At 38.4% G+C, this 21,894-nt stretch overlaps 1 protein-coding gene across 1 annotated transcript in view; it reads right to left on the bottom strand.

The window, feature by feature from the left end:
- Positions 1 to 21,894, bottom strand: part of SCUBE1 (signal peptide, CUB domain and EGF like domain containing 1) — a 238,713-nt gene that overhangs the window by 54,536 nt on the left and 162,283 nt on the right. Inside the window, exons 6-7 of the mRNA XM_015820201.1 lie at positions 13,842 to 13,958; positions 11,257 to 11,346 (exon numbers count right to left, since the gene is read on the bottom strand). Of these exons, the coding sequence (XP_015675687.1) occupies positions 11,257 to 11,346; positions 13,842 to 13,958 (207 nt within the window). The remainder of the gene's footprint in view (positions 1 to 11,256; positions 11,347 to 13,841; positions 13,959 to 21,894) is intronic.

Here is a 21,894-nt window from a genome sequence, read left to right as displayed (position 1 = left end):
GATGTAGGAAGCAAATCCAGTTCAGTCAAAAAGGACTCAGATGCCTATACACTAATGCTCAAAGTATGAGGAACAACTTTGAAGTCCTAGTACATGAGGGCAAGTATGACATTGTTGTTATTAGAGAAATTTGGTAAGATGAAACTCCTGGAATGCCTGGAATGTACAGTTAGAAGGATTTAAATTGTTCAAAAGAAACAGACCTGATAAAAGAGAAGGTGGGGTTGCATCATATATAAGAAATAACCACACTTCTACAGAAATGCAAAAAAACCAAGGATGAAAACCTTGAATGCATTTTAGGTTAATATAAAAGGAAAAAGGAATGCCCTTGCCATAGGTGTATATCACAGATCATCCAACTAAACAGAGGAAGTAGACAAACTTTTTGCTAATGAGATAGTTAAGGAAGCAGGCCATAATAGTAATGGGGGACTTTAACTACCATAATATGAATTGGGAAACAAATTCTGCATCAAGTGGGAGATCAAGCAGGTACCTGATGAATCTAGCACACATTTTTCTCACTCAAAAGGTAGAGGAGGGAGGTAGAGGGTCAGCTATACTGGACTTACGGTAATCCTTACTAACGCAGATGAAATGATAGAAAGGGTTGAAGTTGCAGGAACATTTGGGGAAGAATGACCATGTCATACTGGAATTCAACATAATGCAGACACAAGCAATAGAACAAAGTCAAACTAGTGTCTTAGAATTTAAAGAGCTGATTTCAACAAACAAACCTAGAGAGCGTTTGTGAAGGGTTCCATGGATGAAAATCTGAAAGGGAAAAACAACTCAAGAAGCTTGGGAAACTCTGAAAAATGAAATTATAAAAGCCCAGTCTAGCACAATACCATTAAGAAAGAGAAATAAGACAGCCCAGATAAAACCAGCATGGTTGTACAAGGAACTCTCTGATAAACTGAAAGACAAAAAGGACAAGTATAAAAATGGAAAGGGGGCCATGCAACTAAAGGAGAATACTAGCAAATAGCTGAAATCTGCAAAGATGAAGTCAGCAAAGCTAAGGCTCAGAATGAATTCAGACTTACAAAATATGTCAAAAATAATAATAAAAAGTTTCAATATGTAGAAAAGAAGAAAAAAGTTAAGGAAATAATTGGTCTACTAATGGGAGAAGATGGTAAGGAGGAATGGGCAGCAAGGAGAAAATGAAACTGCTTAATTCGTTCTTTGCGACTATCTTTACACAAAAGAAAAAAAAATAATCCAACCTAACAAAAATAGTACTGTAAAACATAGATTAGGAATAGAAGACAAAATAGGGAAGAAAATGGTGAGACATCAGTCCACAAATAGAAAAGAATACAGAATATAAAATAACAGAGTTGGAAGATCTTCTGATACAATCCCTTGCTCAAGCAGAACCTTTTGGCAAAATAGGATGAAGTTTGTTTAAGCTGAGCTCAGCTCCTGGGGATTTACATGGACACATCTAGGTATAGTATGGAAATGGTTTGTCATTGCTTTCTTTTGGTTGGGACTCTTTCACTCTCTCTCTTAGATTTCCCAATCTAACAGTGTTAGAATTCTCTGGATGTGTTGTCTAGCTTTTAGATGGCCACCCGGCAAGATTGGTTGGGTTTCTTTAATTTCAGTTCTGACACTTATTTTCATTGCTGTTTGATCAATAACAGCAGAACAAAAAATATCCTATCATCAAAACCTGGCAGTTTTGAGAATTAATTTCAGTGGCAGTCATGAGTGCAATACTATAAATCTTGTAGTTCTAGTTACAGTGGTGGCGAACCTATGTCACGCATGCCAGAGGCGGCACTCAGAGCCCTCTCTGTGGGCACACGCGCCATTGCCCCAGCCCTGCCTCCCCCCGCAACCCCTTCCTCACAAGCAACCCTCCCTGGAGGAGAGTGTCCGCCAGGCACAGCCCGCGCAGAGCAGTGCAGCCAAGGACATGGCAGCTGGGCAGCAGGGACAAGACTCTACCCTTGTGCTCCATCGCGTGCAGATGATGCTGCAGGATGTGGGCGGAGGGTGTGGCTGCCATGGCATTGCAAGGCCGCTTGGGCGATCTGCTGCAGTGGGCCCTGGAGGCGATGAGTGGCCCTGCAGGTGGGCGGGGTGGGGGCGGAGCGCAGGCGGGCTGGGGACCGGGGCGGTTTTTGGGCACTCAGGCTCTAAAAGGTTCGCTATCACTGTTCTAGTACCTTGCTGGATTCTGCGAAACATGGATTGTCAAGCATCTTCAAGTATAATACATATGTTGATATCATATGTGTTTATATTTGAATGTAACATATTACATTCAATCTTCTTATGTATTCATTTATTAAATTTAGGTACCACACCTCTCACTCTCTATTCTTAAATAGAATTATTTTAATTTAATCCCCATAGAACAATTTCCTTTGAAATCTCAATTTTGAGATTTGCAAAAAAACATACCAAAATAAAGCATATTTTGAAAACGTGGAAGTAACTTTACAGTGTCATAGGAATGGTTAAGGTATGGTTCAGCTGCAGGAATAGCTACAATGGCCTAATTTTAAATTTAGTCCACCAGTTATAAAAAAAAAGAAAACTATAAGCAATAATTCATAGAAAAATGTTTCCCATATCAATGCTTCATGCTCTTGCTTTGACATATAAAATATAATTCCAATGTTTTAAACTTTGGATGTCATTACCAACTGTCATTAGTCAATCATTATATTATTCTCATTTTTAAACAAAATAATGGAATTATGCTCCGCAGCAAAGCATGCTTTCAGTAAAATGAATATTTTATGACAGGTGTGTCCAACCCACAGCCAGCTAGCAATGTGGCTCCATAAGACAATGCAAATATTTAAAAATAAAAGAAATGTGTTATTTACATACATTGGCTATATTTTATATGTGGCCCAAGATAATTCCTCTTCACTCAGTGTGGCCCAGGTAAGCCAACAGGCTGAACAACCATGCTTTAGGGTATTCCAGAACACAAAGTTGGTCAATTTTAACATATGCCATATTTTATAACTGTGGTGGATATTTCTTTTGCAGAGAAGTACACCATTTTCCAGAGATTGATCAAGTGAAGGTAACAACCCACTCGTTTCTATTTTATCCTCTCCTGAAAACTTAGTTAATTGTAGTTCGAAGATGTCCCTCTGAATATTTCAAATGACTATGCAGTGAAAACCCATAGAAAAAAATAAGTATTTTTGTACAAGTTTTTACCTAACTTGTAATTAAATTTTAAAAATCAATGTGAATTTTTACATTGTTCCTTTTTTTTCCTTTTGGTTGTGTTGTTTATGTTGTAAATTTAACGGTAGGAATGTTATATCTTTAGTTAACCTATGGGCTTAGTTAGGGCTTTCAAAATTATAAATCCCCATGATATATTCCAGACATGATTTCAATTCTATTTATGACATTACCAATGCACCTGGAACCATGAATAGCAGGTGAAGGAAACCCAAAGTAAAAATGCAAGGGAGCCAGGAAAAAAAAGCTTATGACCTGCCACTTCTGGACATTTTCATCCTATTCTAGTTTTCCATTGTGAGAGCACAAGAAAAGATGATGGCTGGAGAATAAGATATTTTTGGAAACAAAAACAGAAACACACTACACCAGATTTTGCTCCATTTCTAATGAATATTTATTCTTATCACACCTTTGCTAAAGAGTGCAGCTAATTTATCAGCAGCTAAATTTAAAATAAGATTTTAATTATGCAATTTTAATTATATTGTGGTAGCATATTTTTAAGCCCATCATCTCCAGCCAACACAGGCTATTTGTTCATATATGTGGCTTCTGCTGAGAGAGACAAAAAGACACCCAATGCCACTTAAGAGCTTATTAGAATTTGGGCAGGCAATAATGGCAACAACAAACCAATCTTTTGAGAATGAGGACAGCGCCATATTTTTTAGCTCTACCAAAAAGTGTAATTAACATTTCTCAAGAAAAATTGTATTATTGTTGTAAATGGTTTAGTACTGCTTTGTTGTAAAGTTATGATTTACAGAAAGAAGGATTCTGTACGTCACAACCTCTGCAGATTTCTTGATAAGATCAGATTCTACCTCTGGAGAAATATAATATATGTGTCAACGCTGCAAATACTGTATATTCTTGCTTTGACAATATGCAGAACTGTCTGGTATTTTTATAGTTAAATCAGGCAGCAGTGAAAGGGGAGGAGAATAAGGAAAGCCTGGGAAAAAGGAACCGGAAGTGAATCACATCTTCCAAATTAATTGGAAGATGTGAACCATGACCCCAAAATAGGGGAGGGAAAAATGCCTGGAATGTTATGTGCAACGGAAAAGAAAATCAGATCTAAGCATTCCACCATGCCGTACTGATATCTCTGTAACCTTAATAAATGCTTTTAGGTTAAAAAAATGCCTGAAAGTTCTTTTAAGTGTTTTGTTAATCAGACACATGACAATATGAAGAATATATACATTTGAAAGAATATTGATGGTTGACTGTTTGGGACACTGATCATTATATGTATTTCTGGCAATAGTAGCATGTTCTGGAAATCTGGGGATTTGTGCTAAAATGTTAATAATGGTATAAATACCATCCCTCCATTCTGGCTAGATTTGGCTGTTGTATTTTTTTCTCTAATATGATTAAAAGGAAACACATTTAAATACAGAGTTCAGTGAACTGCATAGTAATATATTGTAACTTATTATACATTTGCAAAAAAAGAAATAGAGAGAAATTGTGCTTTGTTTTGCTTTCCTTCTGTGCATGTTATTAATTTATTTTTCATTTATTGTCTATGCTTTGTATTAAGGAATTACATAAAATAAGTAGTTTTAGTCTTCAGTGACTTCTGTAGCGAAGTACAGCTAGACTTTCTAACATCAAGTTCAAGAACAGGGACAGAACGTTGTTTCCCTCACTATAAAATGTGGTGGCCCCATGGTTTTGTGCAAGCCTACATTTGCACAAGTGTCATCTCTCTTGTGGGAGTTGCATTGGCTGCTGATTTGCTTCTGGCTCCAATTCAAGATGCTGGTTCTCACCTTCAAAGCCCAACATGGCTTAGGACAGGGGTAGGCAACCTTGGCTCTTTTATGACTCGTGGACTTCAACTCCCAGAATTCCTGAGCCAGCATGGCTCAGCTTGGAAACCTCTCCCTTTCTCCTCAGCATGGCTGGCTCAGGAATTCTGGGAGCTGAAGTCCACGAGTCATAAAAGAGCCAAGGTTGCCGACCCCTGGCTTAGGATCAGGTTATTTGAAGGACCGTCTTTTTCCAATCGTATCTACCCACCAGAGCAGGGAGGCAGGGAATGCTATGAGTTCCCTCTCCTAAGGAGGTTCATCTAGCAGGACCAAGAAGAAGGATCTGTTGAACATGATCCCTGAAGAGATAAGATTGACCCCCATTTTGACACTCTTTCACAAGGCCCTAAAGATGTGGTTCTACCAACAGGTCTGGGGATCCCAGAGTGATATGGAGCCTATCAAGTGGCTTGTCTCATTTTTGTTGCCAGATGGATAGGGGGTTATTGGTTTTTGTATTGGGGTTTTATCCTCGTAAACTGTCCGAGAGTGAGTTGGATGGCCGTATACATTTTCTCAATAAATAAATGATAAATGAAAAGAGTTATTTGTGCTGGCAATTAAAAGTGGGAGAAGTCCTTGGCATATCTGGATCCCTACAGAGCAAGAAGCTTTTTGGCTTTGGATATCAGGGAAATATCCTGGGAGTTCTATGAGGAGGAAGATTCCTTCTGAATCCCCATGAAAATTAACAGTTCTGCTGCCAGAGTTATACCTTCATTACCTCCTATAGCAGTCTATTCCATAGGGTTTCTTTGGGTAGTATTTTTGTACAAAAATTAAGATGACAGTCACCATGACATGTTCACAGTTGCAATCCTGATTGTTTTGACCACTTCTGTGATGCCTTGCTGTGTCATGAGGTAACACCAAAATGACCATTTATGCCAAGGGCTCCTTAAGGTAGAATTGTGTTTCTTTTGAAGGAGTTGAAAAGCATTTGAGGAAACCAGATTTTGTTAAGGGGTGCCTTGGTCCAGGCAATTCAACACTTTAAATGGATTCAAAACGAAATAAAACAAAAAAATCCACAGAAGAATTAGAAGCCATTCTTTTAATTGTGAAGTATTTCACTCAATGGACTTTAACATTAACTTCAGATTCCTAATGGAAAGAACCCTTGTTCATAATTCATGATAAATATAGTATGCCTATTATATCCTCTGTGTATGATGTTGAATCCATATTAACATAATAAAATGAGCCATATCTTTGTGCATATATTTCAGAGAACCTGAAAAGAGTTCTACTGTCTCAAATGCTTCAGGCTGAAGAGTATAAATGGTTTTAATAAAGTGTGTCTGTCTTTTGATTCCTTTGTTATTTGCACAAGTGCTTGTTACTCTCAAGCACTTTGTTTATACTTTTTTATATTCCATTGTTGCAACAAGTATAAGCTCACGCAGCTGATATCTTCTGTAGAGGAGCCATATTGCAATTAAGAATATCTATAACAAATGACATGCCTTTTCTATAGGTGGCTACCTCTCTATAACCCCACCAAAGGTATATTTTTGCTCCTAGAACACTAAAACTCTTAGCAAATTACTTGCTGTACATTCTGAAGATGTTCTTCACAGATTCCCAAGTAACCTAAGACAGTGGTGGCGAACCTCTGGCACGCGTGCCAAAGGTGGCACTCAAAGCCCTCTCTGTTGGCACGCGCGCCGTAGCCCCAGCAGAGATTGCCAGAGTAGCGAGCACGTGATGTTTGGAAGCGACAGGGCAGGAAATGAGCAAGCGGCATTGGCCCCCCGGGGATGCCCCGGAGATGGCAAGGGACTGGCCCCAGCCATGCTCACCCAGTCTGCCATGACCACTGCAGCCACGCCCACCCAGTGGGCCACATACCCCCTGAGGGCACCACAATGCTGATGCAGCCCTGGCACTTTGCAATAAATAAGTGGGTTTTGGGTTGCAGTTTGGGCACTCGGTCTCTAAAAGGTTCGCCATCACTGACCTAAGATAAAGTCTGTCTCAAGTTAAGATAAGGCTTGACTGCAGAGTTTAAAAATGCATGAAGAGGGGTTTAAATGTATCTAGAAAACTCATGGCCCATTGGGTCATTGTTTCAGAGATACTCCCTTACCAAAACAGAAAAACAGAATGACCAAGGCTGGAGGGAAAAGCAGTGGGAGTAGGAGCCCTGGTTTCCTGGGTCTTCCTCATTGAGTTTTGTTGTGGCAATCTGGCCGGCAGCATCAGAAATCTCCCTCCTGTCTCCCTTCCCTTTCCAAAAAGTAGGTAAGTGATTGCTGCTAGGTGAGGAAGAGAACAAGGGATTGTGAAATGTCTATGGAGATTCTCAGTCATTCAGGTCATGGTTGTCCCAAAGGTGCTTTTTCACAAGGCAAACTGGACTTTCTTTTTTCCTCTTTGAAGATGTTTCACTTCTCATCCAAGAAGCTTCTTCAGCTCTGACTGGGTGGTGGAGAATGGGAGAATTTATATTCCTTGCAGACAGCTGGTCATTTGCATTCTTGAGTTGTTGATGTCACCTGGATGCTTTGTCAAGGTCACCTGAGTAGTGCCAAATGGGTGTGGAGCCTTCTTGGGACTGTTGAAAGGACTGTGTTGTAGACTCGAGATAGATGATTCCTATCCCTCCCTTTCTGTTGAGAGAAGTCTGTTCAATTTTGACCTAGATGTCCTCTTTGACCCCAGCAGTCCTCTCTGTCCAAAATGTGGACTTTGCTGTCTTCAAAAGAGTGGCCTTTGTCTTTTAAATGCAGATGGACTGCTGAATCTTGTCCTGACTCGCTAAAAGAATGCAAATGACCAGCTGTGTGCAAGAAATATAAAACCTTCCATTCCACACCATCCAGTCAGAGCTGAAGTAGCTTCCTGGATGAGAAGCGAAACATCTTGAAAAGAAAAAACAAGGAAGTCCAGTTGCCTTGTGAAAAAGCACCTTTGGGACAAGGGATTGTGAAACTGGCTGGGAAACTGTCACATAATATTGAAAATAAAGATCACATGACCGCAGCAGCAGCAGCCAGTAGCACTGAGCAGCCACAACTTTCCCAAATTTCATTCCCTCAGGAATCAAGGGTCCCAGATGTTGGACAAATTCTGTAGGATAGTCCATCTGAGGTACATGGGTTCAAAAACTGTTGCCCTCCCTCTCATTCTTGGTTAGTTTTATTTTAATTGAATTTTAATTTATGATTCTTATTTATTGTTTTAATCCTTTATAATGCATTTTAACTGAATGTAAGCTGCCTAGAATCAATTCTGGTGAGACGGGCAAGAAACTAACCAAGAAACAAGTAAATAAATAAATGATGCACTGTTTCACCCAGTTGAAAGTCACGATAATGAGTACAGATAGTCCTCGACTTACAACAGTTCATTTAGTGACTGTTCAAAGTTACAATGGCACTGAAAAAAGTGACTTATGACCATTTTTCACACTTACAACCACTGTAGCATCCCCCATGGTCACTTGATTAAAATCCAGGTGCTTGACAATTGACTTATATTTATGACAATCACAGTGTCCTGGAGTCATGTCACCTTTTGTAACCTTCTGACAAGCAAAGGCAAAGACAATGTTACTAAGTTAACAACTGAAGTGATTCAATTAACAACTCTGGCAAGAAAGGTCAGAGCAAAACTGATTTAACAAATGTCTCACTTAGCAACAGAAATTTTGGGCTGAATTGTGGTCGTAAGTCGAGGGCTACCTTTATATAGATAAGAAATAAAAAATAAACAACAAATAATACAAAAGTAGCTTGCCATTTCCTTCTTCTGGATTGATTTTTCAAGTTCCCAATCTAATCTACAGGCCTGGATTTCCTTCCATCCAAAAATTTTCAGGTCTGACCCTAAATAGCCTGACTGTATGTAGTGCCAAGAAAATATTTTGCAATGGAAACAAAGCAGGAAATTTTAAATACTCTTCTGTTGGTCACAGTAAAAAAAAACCCAAAATTTTATGTTTTTATTATTTATTTAAGAAAATTGATATGACCATCCAATTCTCTCTCAGTAATTCTAGGAGGCTTAGAAGGATTTGTATATCATCTGGAGCCCCTTGTGAGGGAGATATGCAGTTTTTAAATGATAGATAGATAGATAGATAGATAGATAGATAGATAGATAGATAGATAGATAGATAGATAGATAGATAGATAGATAGATAGATAGATAGATAGATGAGAGAGAGAGATGTAAGGAGAGAGAAAGAGATGTAAGGAGAGAGAGAGAGATAATAGATATAGATAGATAGATAGATAGATAGATAGATAGATAGATAGATAGATGATAGATAGATAGATGATAGATAATAGAGAGAGAAATGTAAGTAGAGAGAGATGTAAGTAGATAGATAGATAATAGAGAGAGATGTAAGTAGATAGATAGATATATAGAGAGATGTAAGTAGATAGAGAGAGCTAATAGATAATAGAGATAGATAGATAGATAGATAGATAGATAGAGCTAATAGATAATAGAGATAGATAGATAGATACATAGATAATAGAGAGAGAGATGTAAGAAGATAGATAGAGCTAATAAATAGATAATAGATATAGAGATAGATAGATAGATAGATAGATAGATAGATAGATAGATAGATAGATAGATAGATAGATGTTTTTATATAACCCCTTGAAGAAAGGTTTGGAGGAAGAAAGAGAAAAAAAATCACCAACTCCGAGAAATCTCTCTCAATTATATTATTTTTGAATGATGGACCAGGTTTATACAACTATCTACAATCTGTTTTCTCCATTTGCCTTGGAACTGCAACTCTCATTATTCCCATTATTATTAGATGGAAGGTTGGCATTCTAAATGAATTTTAACTTTCTGTACAATAGAGATCCACAGGTTAAGACAACAGGCTCATGGGAAATTTGAGATCCATGTGAATAATTGGATTTGTTTTTACCTATGTTCATAGGTAATATGACTAAATACGACTACAATTCTAATTAAATGCTATATAAAAGGAAGGAATAATCCCACAAGAGCAATAAATAATGATTGTTTCTGCATTCACCAGCCTTAAATACTTAAAGTAGAAAAAAAACAGCAGCTATTGCAATTGGCTATATTTATATTTATATACATCTTGGTTAGAAAAAAAGCACATGACAGCTTATTGATTACATTAGGCAAGGAGATTTTTCCAATAATTTCAAAATTATTTCAAGGAAACATTATTCTATGACCAAAGCAAAATGAAAACCATTGTTTTAATAAAGACCCACATAAAGGAGATAAATTATTTTACAATATCACTGCTTTAACATAAATCTCAAGGGTTATGTTAATGTGTATTTTATATCCATCATGTAATAATGTCATAATGCATCATAATGTTTGCAATAGTGGCAAATATCTGTACCTCAGGTATAGGATGAAGGTGAAGGTACATTCTCTGAGCTTGTACGTTGGTTTCCAAATGGTTCATTACCAGGCTAGGTAACCTCTTCAATGGCGTTTAGGAGATGTCAATGTCGGTGTTTTCTGTTTATAAGGGCTTCAGTTGGGGGAGGTGTCAAGTGAGGGTCTTGTGATGGGTCAGGTGTGAGTCATCAGATTGAGGCTGGTGATGGGTCTTGTGATGGGGAGGTTACTTCAGCTCAGAGTCGTTGGAGGGTGTGAATTATCAGTGGGTCAGGTGTGAGTCATCAGTGAGAGGCTGGTGATGGGTATCCTCCCCATCACAAGACCCATCACAAGCCTCTCTCTGATGACTCACACCTGATCCATCACAAGACCCTCACTCGACACACCCACACCTGAAGGTGTTACCTTGCCTGATAACAAAACATTTGCACACCAACCCACAAGCTCGGAGAACGAAACTTCACCTGCATCATAATGTATCAAACACGTATTTGGTAAGTTTGTGGTCACAGAAAATGATACAAGTTGTGTGCAAAGTGAGTATGTGCCAGGCAAGCAAGTTATTGGCCAACGTTTTCTCCTCTGCAGCAAAGACTTTCAACATTAACATTACAATGTCATAAACAGATTGTGTATACAGAGAAAGTAGATGTAAAATGGGGGGAGAAAAATGATATTTTTTTTCGATGAAAACCTGAGATCCTTCACAAATTAGGAACCTCAGCACAGAGATGAACAAATCAAGTACAGAAATAACTGAAGACCCCTCATCCCCACAGAGAAAGACAAAGCTGGGAGCACAACAAAGAAAGTGGAAGAAAAGGTTTACCCATAAGTAGCCGCCGTTTCACCCGCTTGTCCACATCAGCTACTGACGTGGCATTGAACTCAGAGCTCTCAATTGCAGCCTCATCCTTCTCTAAAACAAAGGAAGGGGACAAACATGGAGCACTTGGTTAATGAGAAGCCCAGTTTTCCACTGTGGAAGACAGTCTCTTGGCTTTGGGCGACTAAAGCATGAAAACATGAAAACCCCCATTTAGAAATGTGACTCCCTTTTGTAATCCCAGACACAAACCAAGGTTTGTTGGAGGGAGGAAGGTAGTGCAGAGGTGGTAAAAGGGGGTGAAAACAAAGCCATTCCCCAGCCAACATTTAAGATCTCCCACTAATAAACACACACACACACACACACATGAAAGGATGCCCCAGACTGGTGTTAATTTAGAAACGTAATTTATAACAACATTTAAAGTAAACATTGTTAAAAAAGAGGAGGGGGGGGGGGAAGGTAAGTATGACACGTTGACAAATGCTAGTTTTTGAAAACAGAACACAGCTACAAGAATCCGGTGATGGGTGGGCATGGGAATGTGCTCATGTTGATTTAAAATAAATAAATAAACCACAAGAAATTTAAAAAAAAATGCATGCATTTTAAAAAATAAAATATAAAAGAAAAGAAACACAAACTTAAAAATGAAACAAATTGGGCAGTGCTGGTTGCCTGCTTGTCTATGGAACACAACTAGCTAAACATTCAGTGCTACAAAAAAGATGTCATAGGAGGAGACTAATAATTTTTGAAGCATGCAGCAAAGCAGATGGCGGTGTTAGTGATATGGCATCTTGCAGGTAATTTCTGATGGTCTGGTATATAGGAAAAAACTCCAAATCAGCATTACAGCAAATTAATGTAGAATTTCAAAATACACCCCCCCAAATGATCCATTTGCAGGGATGAGAAGAGATGATAAGAGTAAAGATGATTAAATAATGTGCAAAAGCAGTGGTTGCGGGATTAAAATTATAAAATGATAAAAAAACGTACTGCACTTCAAAGCAAAAACAAAACACAAGGGAGGGGGGGAACTTGTACATGCAGCAGACATCAAATAAGAGAATAAGCCAAAGAAACAAAAACAAAATGGATTAGACAAACAGATAACTTCGGCGCCTTTGCCAATATTTGCATCCGTGCAGTGATGTCAGAATTCCAGACATCACCGTAGAGAGTAAAGACAAAGGAGAAACAAGGAGCAAAAGAATCACAAGAAGGGGAAGAAGCTGGCAGAGGTTATCTGTGGAAATGCTAAATGGTTCTGTTCTAGGAAGAAATCAAGTTCTAGATGGGATCAGGCTGCAATAGAGGCTTTGGTTTTGACATTTTCTTTTCCGTTTTGAGTTTTTTTTTCCAGAAATAATGTATTAACTTCAGATATCATACAAGACAGGCAATCAGGAACCATCACCAGAAAACAGGAATAAAATGAAAACAAAACAAAAATTTGAAAAAAAAAAAATTCTAAGAGAAAATTCTACTCAGAGAGTGGAGAAGGACATGTAAAAAAAAAATGCACACACAAGCAGCAATATGCGACTTACATCAGAACAAATAGTGTAACATGATGTCATATTACATAGCAACATTGCAAAAAATGGAAGGAGAAAATATAGTTTTCAGTGATTCAACAGTATGCCAAACCGCACAAAAATCATTAAAAGATACAGGATAGAAATTTAAGCGTGATTTTTTTTTTATTCTCAGAACCCTCAATTGCATCAATACTCAGATTCTCAACCTAAGGTTATCCTCTGCAGTTATGGGAATAGTCCTATTAGGATTATTCTTAATTATTCAAAAATACAACTATGGAGAATCCCCAAATATCCTAAACCCAGCATAGCAATTACATTTTACTTATGATCTTAATCTGTCCACTTTTTACAATGAAATCTATTCATTTCACCCAAGATAATAGTTGCGAACTAACCCCAGTCTGAGATATTTCCATGTTGGAACCAAGATCCCCTACTCTGCATGGTCAAAGTTTGTTAAAGGAGAGTTGGTTATTTATATATATATATATTGACTTCATGGAATTAGACTTTTTTTTTTACAGATGACAATTTATTTCTCTACAGATATAGGGTAACTTTGGTTAATGTATCAATATTTAAAGAAGAGAGAATTCTGTATAAATTGTATAGTTTGTGCAATGAGCTCTCGTTCATGAAAACTGAGCTTCTATCTTGTTCAATGTTCCATGGTAAAATTTAATTAGGAATTATTATTGGACTTTCTGGCTTTCATAATTAGATTCCATTTAAAAATTAAGTAAAAATGCCGTGAGAATTATTTAAAGCTTATATCAGACACTGCTAAATTGAAGAAAAATCTAGGTGTGGATTTCTGTTAGAAATACATAACTCACTCTTTAAAATCAGCTGGGATTTAGCTAAGACACTTGTTTTTGTTTAAAATGACAAATCCTTAATCAGCTAATGCATCATTATGCTCTTATTTGCTGGCTTGCATGACATTCACAGTCCAATCTTATCAAATAACATTAAGATTCCTTAACATATCCTTTTCTACAACTGACACCCACACAATTATAGAAAGGTACTTACCAATGCACGTTCGTCCATCTGAATGCAATGCATATTTCTGATGACAACCGCATACAGGACCACTATCTGTGTCATCACACGTGTGTTGGCAGCCTCCATTTCCATAGTTACAGGTTACTAGTTATTTCCCCAAAAATATGCATATACATATATATGAATAAAGCAACAATAAAGCCAATTAGTTCTTTCTGTGTTTCAGACACATAAAATGATTTACAACTTAGAAAGGCAATGAATATGACATTGATTGATAAATGTCTCCCCCAAATCTTTCTTGCCAAAGAAGTTATTAGTCCCAATGAAATGTGACTAAAAGTAAAGGCATTGAGGAATGTACTCCAGTCCTTTTTTTATGAGGGGCTTCCCCATGTTTCAAACTTTATTTACACCCATGTGAGGCACAATCCACAAGGCTATGAGAAGGTGATCTAATTGTTTAACTTTGTTGAGACACAGACTACATATTTGATAGGTATGGAAAAAGGGCTTTGAACAAAAAAGGCTGCATATGTAAGAAAAGTAAGCTAATGCTGTGAGATTGGGATGGTACAGAAGTTTTGCAAATAAATAAATAAATGGCTCTTAACAGCATATTTTTAACTAGACACAGTGATTGCATAACTGCCTCACCTAAGTAATAATGTAAGTAAGAAAGTATTACACTAAAATAGGTGCTAAATAAGAAGGTAATGAACTAAGACGTGCAACAAATGCCCCAAATAACTTTCTTTCAATATGTAAGGAACAAAAAGAAAGTCAAGGAAACAATGGGTCCACTAATGGGAGAAGATGGCAAAAAGATGACAGGCAGCAGGGAGAAAGCAGAACTGCTCCATCCCTGCTTTGCATCTGTCTTTACACAAAAGAAAAGACAGAACATAATGCAGATCCAAATAGGCACGGAATTGGTAATAGAACACCTATCTGCTTTGGACAGGTTCAAAGCTCTGGGACCAGATGATTACATTCCAGGATATTGAAAGAGCTGGCAGATGTGGCCTCAGAACCACTGAATGAAATATCTCAGAGTTCCTGGAGCATAGGGAGACTGCCAGAAGACTGGAAAACAGCTGATGTGGTTCCAATCTTCAAAAAGGGTAAAAAAAAAAGGATCCAGGAAACTACAGACCAATCAGCTAATTATCTATCTTATCTATTGTCTTCTTCTTCTCTTGCTTCCCTCAACTTTAGAACTGTAAGCATAGTTAGGGGTTGTGTGCTATCCATTATCTACTCACCGTACATGTCCCAAATTCATATATTTCTGTTGTCATAGAAATATACCTCATGATCATGTATGGGTTCCTGGACTGATAAACATTTAGAAGGCTATAATGTAAACAGCCAGCTCAAACTTAGCCATCCTGAATGAAAAGACTCTCCCTCATCAGATTATAAAAAAAAGTCTGGAAAAAATCCTGGAAAAGGTAATCAAGCAGTGGATTTGTGAACATTTACTAATGAACAAGGTGATTACTGGAAGCCAGCATGGGTTTATTAAAAACAGATACGCCAGATAAACCTTATTGTCCTCTTTGATAAAATGACTAAATTAGTGCATCAGGGAAATGCTGTGGATATATTATACTGGGACAGTATACTATACTGGATATAGTATACTAAGGAATTTGGCAAAGGAGACCATAGCCTACTTCTTGATAAGATAGAACAATGTGGAGTAGACTGTACCATCATTAGATGGATTCGCAGTTAGCTGATCAACTGCACTCAGCATGTAATCCTCTATGGAGCAACATCTACATAGATGGAAGCATACAGTGGGGGACCTCAAAGTCTTGGGTCCGGTACTCCTCAACATCTTTATAAATAATCTAGATGAGGGGAACTCACTGAATTTGCAGACGGCATCATGTTGGCAGGAATTGCTAACTGTTTGGAAGATAGATTCAAGATTCAGAAGGATCTTGACAGATTTGAGCATTGTGCAACAATATGCAGTTTAGTGGTAAGAAAAGTAAGGTCGTACACTTAGGCAGAAAAAACCCGAATGCATACTGTAGATATAGAATAGGGGATACCTGGCTCAACAATAGTAACAGTGAGAGGAATCTAGGTGTCCTGGTGGATCACTGCTTAAGTATGAGTATTGCTGCAGCTACAAAAAAAAAGCCAACATAGTTCTAGGCTACATCATTTGCAAGTTTTGCACCAGCAATATGGTTTATTCTACTAGGAAGGACATATTTTTTTAGCCCAGTTCATCCAAAAACTGCACTCTCAAACCAAGCAGCAGAAAAAACTCAAATATGATGTCTTCTTTTCACTTCTTTAATTACCCAAACATGTAAAAATAATTGAGTTTTTTTTAAAACCTTTCATTCTTATAATGATAATGATTTTAAAAAGCAATTTGTGAAGAATGATATAAGGTCAGCTTCTTGAGCAGGGGGCTGGACCACCAAGACCTCCGAGGTCCCTTTCAGCCCTATTATTCTATGTTCTATGATGCTAAAGCAAACTTTAAAATATTTTTTAAATTCTGCAATCCTCCAATTTTCTTGCCTGAGATTTCACTTTCAGATCCAGATATCTCCTATTTGATGGAGCTGGACATGATGGAAGTTCAATGAAAGGAGAATAGAGAAGATCACTTAGCAACTTTGAATTTGATTTTGAATGTGAAATCAAACTAACTTGCCTAAGACAAAATTCCCTTTGAGTATTCCTGCTATGGTAACAACCATGACACATAAAATTGTAGCAAAATCACTGGTACACTGAGAGTCACAACTTATATTAATTTGTGTATTTGGCTATATAAAATCAAAGTTCCAACCTTTTGCCTTGGGAGAGTTCCCATTTCAGAGCGACAAGTACATAATGTAGTAAGCATTTTTAAAATCTCACATTGTATAAAATATCTATGCTTGCTTACTGTATATTTCTTAATGGTACAGAATTAAAAATGTCTACTTTCATCAAGGCACTCTAGCACTATTTTACAATGGAACTTCTCAAAAAAGGATCTAAAATGACTGAGGCAGTCAGCTACTAGATTAATTCTCCATGGCCATTAACAAAGGTCTTAGAAGGCCGTGGATGGAGAATAATGCCTCACTATTAATTTTCACATAATGGAGGATTTTGTTTAGAAAATTTGGTCATCTGCTTCAGCAACCCAGATTGGATGTAAATGCCAGCTCTCTTTTGCTTTCTCTAAAGCCACTCAGAATAATAAAAGAGTTGAAAGGGATCCTGGAGGTCTTCTAGTCCAATCCCCTGCTCAAGCAGGAGACCCTATACTATTTCAGAAAAATGGATGTCCAGTCTCTTTTTAAAAGCCTCCAGTGATGGATCACCAACAACTTCTAAAGACAAGTCTTTCCATTGGTTTATTGTTCTCAGTGTCAGGAAATTTCTCCTTAGTTCTAGGTTGCTTCTCTCCTTGGTTAGTTTCTCTCCATTGCTTCTTATCTTGCCTACTGGTGCTTTGGAAAATAGGTTGGCCTCCTCTTCTTTGTGGCAGCCCCTCAAATACTGCTATCATGTCACCCCTAGTCCTTCTTTTTACTAGACTAGACATTCTCAATTCCTGCAACCCTTTTTCATGTTTTAGCTTCCAGCCCCCTAATCATCTTTGTTGCTTTTTTTGGACTCTTTCCAAAGTCTCAACATCTTTTTTATACTGTGGTGACCAAAACTAGATGCAATATTCCAAGTGTGGTCTTATCAAGGCATTATAAAGCAGTACTAACACTTCACAAGATTTTGATTCTATCCCTCTGTTAATGCAGCCTAGAATTGCACTGGCTTTTTTGGCAGCTGCTGGCTCATATTTAAGTGATTGTCCACAAGGAGCCCAAGATCCCTCTCGCAGTTATTGCTATACAGCCAAGTTTCATCTAATCTGTACTTGTACATTTGGTTTTTCTTACCCAAGTGTAAAACCTTCCTTTTTTCTACATTGAATTTCATTTTGTTAGATAGGGCCCAGTGTTCAAGTCCGTCAAGATCCATCTGGATCTTAGGCCTATTTTTTGAGGAGTGGGCTATTCCTACCAGCTTGGTGTCATCTGCAAATTTGATGAGTTCCCCTTCTACTTCTCATCTAAATCATTTGTGAAGATATTGAAGCGTACTGGGCCTAAGACAAAACATTGGGGTTCCCCACTGCTTACTTCCCTCCATGTAGATGTAATTCCATTAAGGACTACACATTGAGTGTGGTTTCTCAGCCTGTTACAAATTCCTCTGGTGATGCTGCTGTCTATCCCACATTTTCTAGCTTACCAAGAAGTAGATTGTGGTCTACTTTGTTAAATGCCTTACTGAAATCCATGTATCCATGTATCTTCCCAGGTACTGATGTCAGGCTGATTGGTCTGTAATTTCCTGGATCTGTTTTTTTCCCTTTTTTGAATATGAGAACCATACCAGTTCTTTTCCAGTCCTCTGGTAGTTCCCTGGTGCTTCAGGAACTTTGAAACATATGGTTCAGTGGTTAGGAGATACGTTTGCCAGCTCCTTCAACACTCTGGGATGTAATCCATCAGATCCTGGTGATTTGAACTTGTCTAGAGTAGACAGGAGTTCTCTTACTATTTTCTTGCCTAATTTAATTTGACTTCCTAGACTGTCTTTTATGTTCTGTTCTGTCTAGGCAATTTTTCTTTTTATGTGAAGACAGATGCAAAGAAAGAATTAAGCAGCTCTACCTGTCACTTCCTTGCCATTTTCTTCCATTAGTGAACCGATTGTTTCTTTGATTGTTTCTTATTTTTTATATGTTGAAACTTTTTTTAAAATTACTTTTGACATTTGTTGCACATTTTACTTCATTCTGAGCCTTAGTTTTCTTGACATCTTTGCAGATTCGGACTATATGCTGGTATTCTGCCTTATTTATGTGTCCCTCTTTCCATTTTTTATACTTATCCTTTTTGTCTTTCAGTTTATCAGATAGTTCTTTGTGCAGCCATGTTGGTTTCATGTTAGATTTCTTATTTTTCTTTTTCAATGTTATTGTGCTGTTTTTAGAGTTTTCTATGCTTCTTAAGTTGTTTTCCCCCTTTAAGATTTTCATCTTAGGACCTTGTCGGAAGCACAGATGAGAACACTACTTGTGCTCCTAACTCCTTAACTTTATTGCCGAGCTGCTCTTAAGTCTCTTGATATTGTTTTAGATTCATTGCTGTGTCATTTGTACCCAAATGAAGGAGAAGAAAGAGAGAGTAATTATCTTAGTAAGGTTGTCACCACATCTTTGATTTTTGCTCCAGGGAGTCAACAGACCTCTCTAGATTGATGGTCCGGTCTATAGACAGCTGATTCTGTTCCCCTGAGAAGTGAGTCTCCTATCAACAACACTATCAGCAACACTTTCCCTAGGGAAGTCTGGGCTACTTTTGTTCCTATCACAGAAGTACTTGATGATGTCCCTTCTCCAGGTGTCTGCATGCTTTCTTCCAGGGGGAGGCTATGAAATCAGTTGCTCAGTTCCGTTGGGGCTGCACTGGACTGGGCTGAACTAGACAGCAAGGACATTGTTCTTGCTTGTTGTTTTTTCTTCTATGAGTGACTTGTTTCCATCAGTCTATCTCTATAGCAGACATGTCAAACTTGTGAGTCACGTGACGTCACGCAACGTATCGGGCCAGTTTTGCCATTGCCGGCAATGGGGTGGACGCGGTTTCCGGATGACACATGCAGGGGTTTTTTTTGCTTAATTTCAAGGGGAATTAAATCTCTGCTAGCCAGACCATGTTCCCTAAGTGTGAAATACATATGCAATTGTTTTGTAAAATATACTAGCTTTCAATTATGATTCTTTTAAAACCTATTCATAAACTGTATGCTATGCATACTTGCATATTACATTTTATTTTGCTATGTGTGCAGCAAAATTTACTTTGGTTCATCTTATAGGCATTTTATTCCTAGTTTCAATATTTTGTTCTAAAGCAGCCTTTCAGAAGCCCATAAATCAACCCTTATTCTCTTGCCGCACCTCACCGAAAAGGAAAAAAAAATGATTTTGTCCCTTCCCTTTTTTGGAAATATGTTTGATGAATGAGCTGCTAAGGGGAAACAGAACTGATTCCATCACTTTTAAAGTACTTTCTGATGCCACTAGGTTACTTTTTCTCGCTCAGTGGTAATTTCTGCACTAGTAGTTTGTAGTATGTTATCCAACTGTTCCTCTGTCAAAATAAAATCATGTTGGTGAAACTATGAAGTTGCTGTGAGCAATGAAACAATTAATATGTACCAATTGTCTCTGCTCTGTCTCAGCATTATTTTGTTCCTGGCGTTTCTATTTTCAAATGTGTTGCAGCTAGCAAACTCCTGTTTTTCGCAACTCCAAAACTTCTGCTTGCTTGCTTAAAAATCAAAAAAAGAATATGATGTACAATTGTTTTAACAGACTGGGCAATTTCAAAGCAAAAGCATTTCATGCCTGCTTGCTTTACTCCCGTTTTCTGAGTCCACTTGTGATTCTTCACACTCTTGTTCACACTCATCAATAAAGCAAGCAAGCAATGCTTCTTTGTTTTCTCTTGCAGAAGTTGATTAAGAAACCATGAAACAAGTTCTGAAAGCAACACTATCAAGGAAGAAACAAAATATCTGAATGAATGTCTCTGGAGGTCAAGAAGTCAGGACCTTTTCTTGAACCTTTATAAGCATATTTTTGAAATCAAATACATGTTCAGCTCTGCTGGTCTTATCAGGAAATTAGAAACAATATAGTATGCAATTTTCAGAGAAAAAAAATTCAGCAGATCAAGGCACATGTCAGCCATCTGTGCCTCACCTTAATTATTTCGGCCAAAGAGGAGGCTTCTTGTTTTCCATGGTCTAGAGCAGGCATGTCAAATTTGTAAGGTCACGTGACATCGCACGACGTATCACGACTTTTTCTCCATTGCCGGCAATGTGGGTGCGGTTTCGGCATGATGCATCCGGACCGTGGGCCGACAGTTTGACATGCCTGGTGTGGAGCATGGGTGGCAAACTCAATCGCATTACGTGATGCATCGTGACGTATCGCAACGTTTTTTGCCTTTGTGGAGCCGGGATGGGCGTGGTGTGCATGTGACACATCCAGCCCATGGGCCGCCAGTTTGATACCCCTGGTCTAGAATGGCGCTTCCCAATTGTGCCAACTTTCAGTGTAGATTTCAATTTGGAAATTGTCAAACTTAAGAAATTTGATTAAGAGACACTTTTATTTGCTGTAGTTAGGCTATGCTACCATTCATTAAGTCTGAGCCTAATTTATGGACCATGATACCATAGACCAGTGGTTCTCAACCTTTTTAATGCCGTGACCCCAACCGGTCGTAAGTCGAGGACTAAACCGGTCATAAGTCGAGGACTACCCAACCGGTCGTAAGTCGAGGACTTTCCCTGCCCAGGAGCGCCACGCATGCGTGGTTCCTCCCCCTGCGCCGGCCAAGGCGTAGCTGGCAAGCGGCAGAGACGGAGCAGGCCGACCACAGATGGCCCAGCCCAAGGGAGGTAAGGCATCCGCCGGAAAAGGGGGAAAAATGGTGGACAAAAAAAATGGTGGACAAAAGAAATGGCGGACAGCCTTGCTTGGCGACCCCCATAAAATGGTCGATCGACCCCAAATGGGGTCCCGACCCACAGGTTGAGAACCACTGCCATAGACCATGACTTATGACTGTAATTGAGCCTGCAATTTTGTCATGGGGGATGTAAAGCGGGTCACCACATGACCTACTTCATTTTATGATCTTTTCTGTGGCAGTCGTTAAATGAATAAGGCAGCCATAAAGTGAATGTCACAGTCACTAAGTGACTACCCTGATCATTAAAGAAACCCATTGTTCGGGTATGAGGCATTTTTTTTACCAGAAACCGGAAGTAAAGTCTGGTTTCCAGCAATAACAGTGCAAATGATGGCGATGTGACTGTGGGACATTGCAAAATGGTGGGTAAATGCAGGCCAGTTGCCGAGCATCTAAAATGTGGTCATATAATCATGGGGGGGGGGCAGACATTAGAACTTTGAATCTGGGTCATAAATAGCTTTTTTATTAAGTGTTGAAGACTTGATTATTTATAC

This window comes from Protobothrops mucrosquamatus, unplaced genomic scaffold (genome assembly GCF_001527695.2).
Source record: "Protobothrops mucrosquamatus isolate PMUCROS unplaced genomic scaffold, P.Mucros_1.0 scaffold1087, whole genome shotgun sequence".
Lineage (NCBI taxonomy): Eukaryota > Metazoa > Chordata > Lepidosauria > Squamata > Viperidae > Protobothrops > Protobothrops mucrosquamatus.
This window is presented reverse-complemented; position numbering and strand designations above follow the sequence as displayed.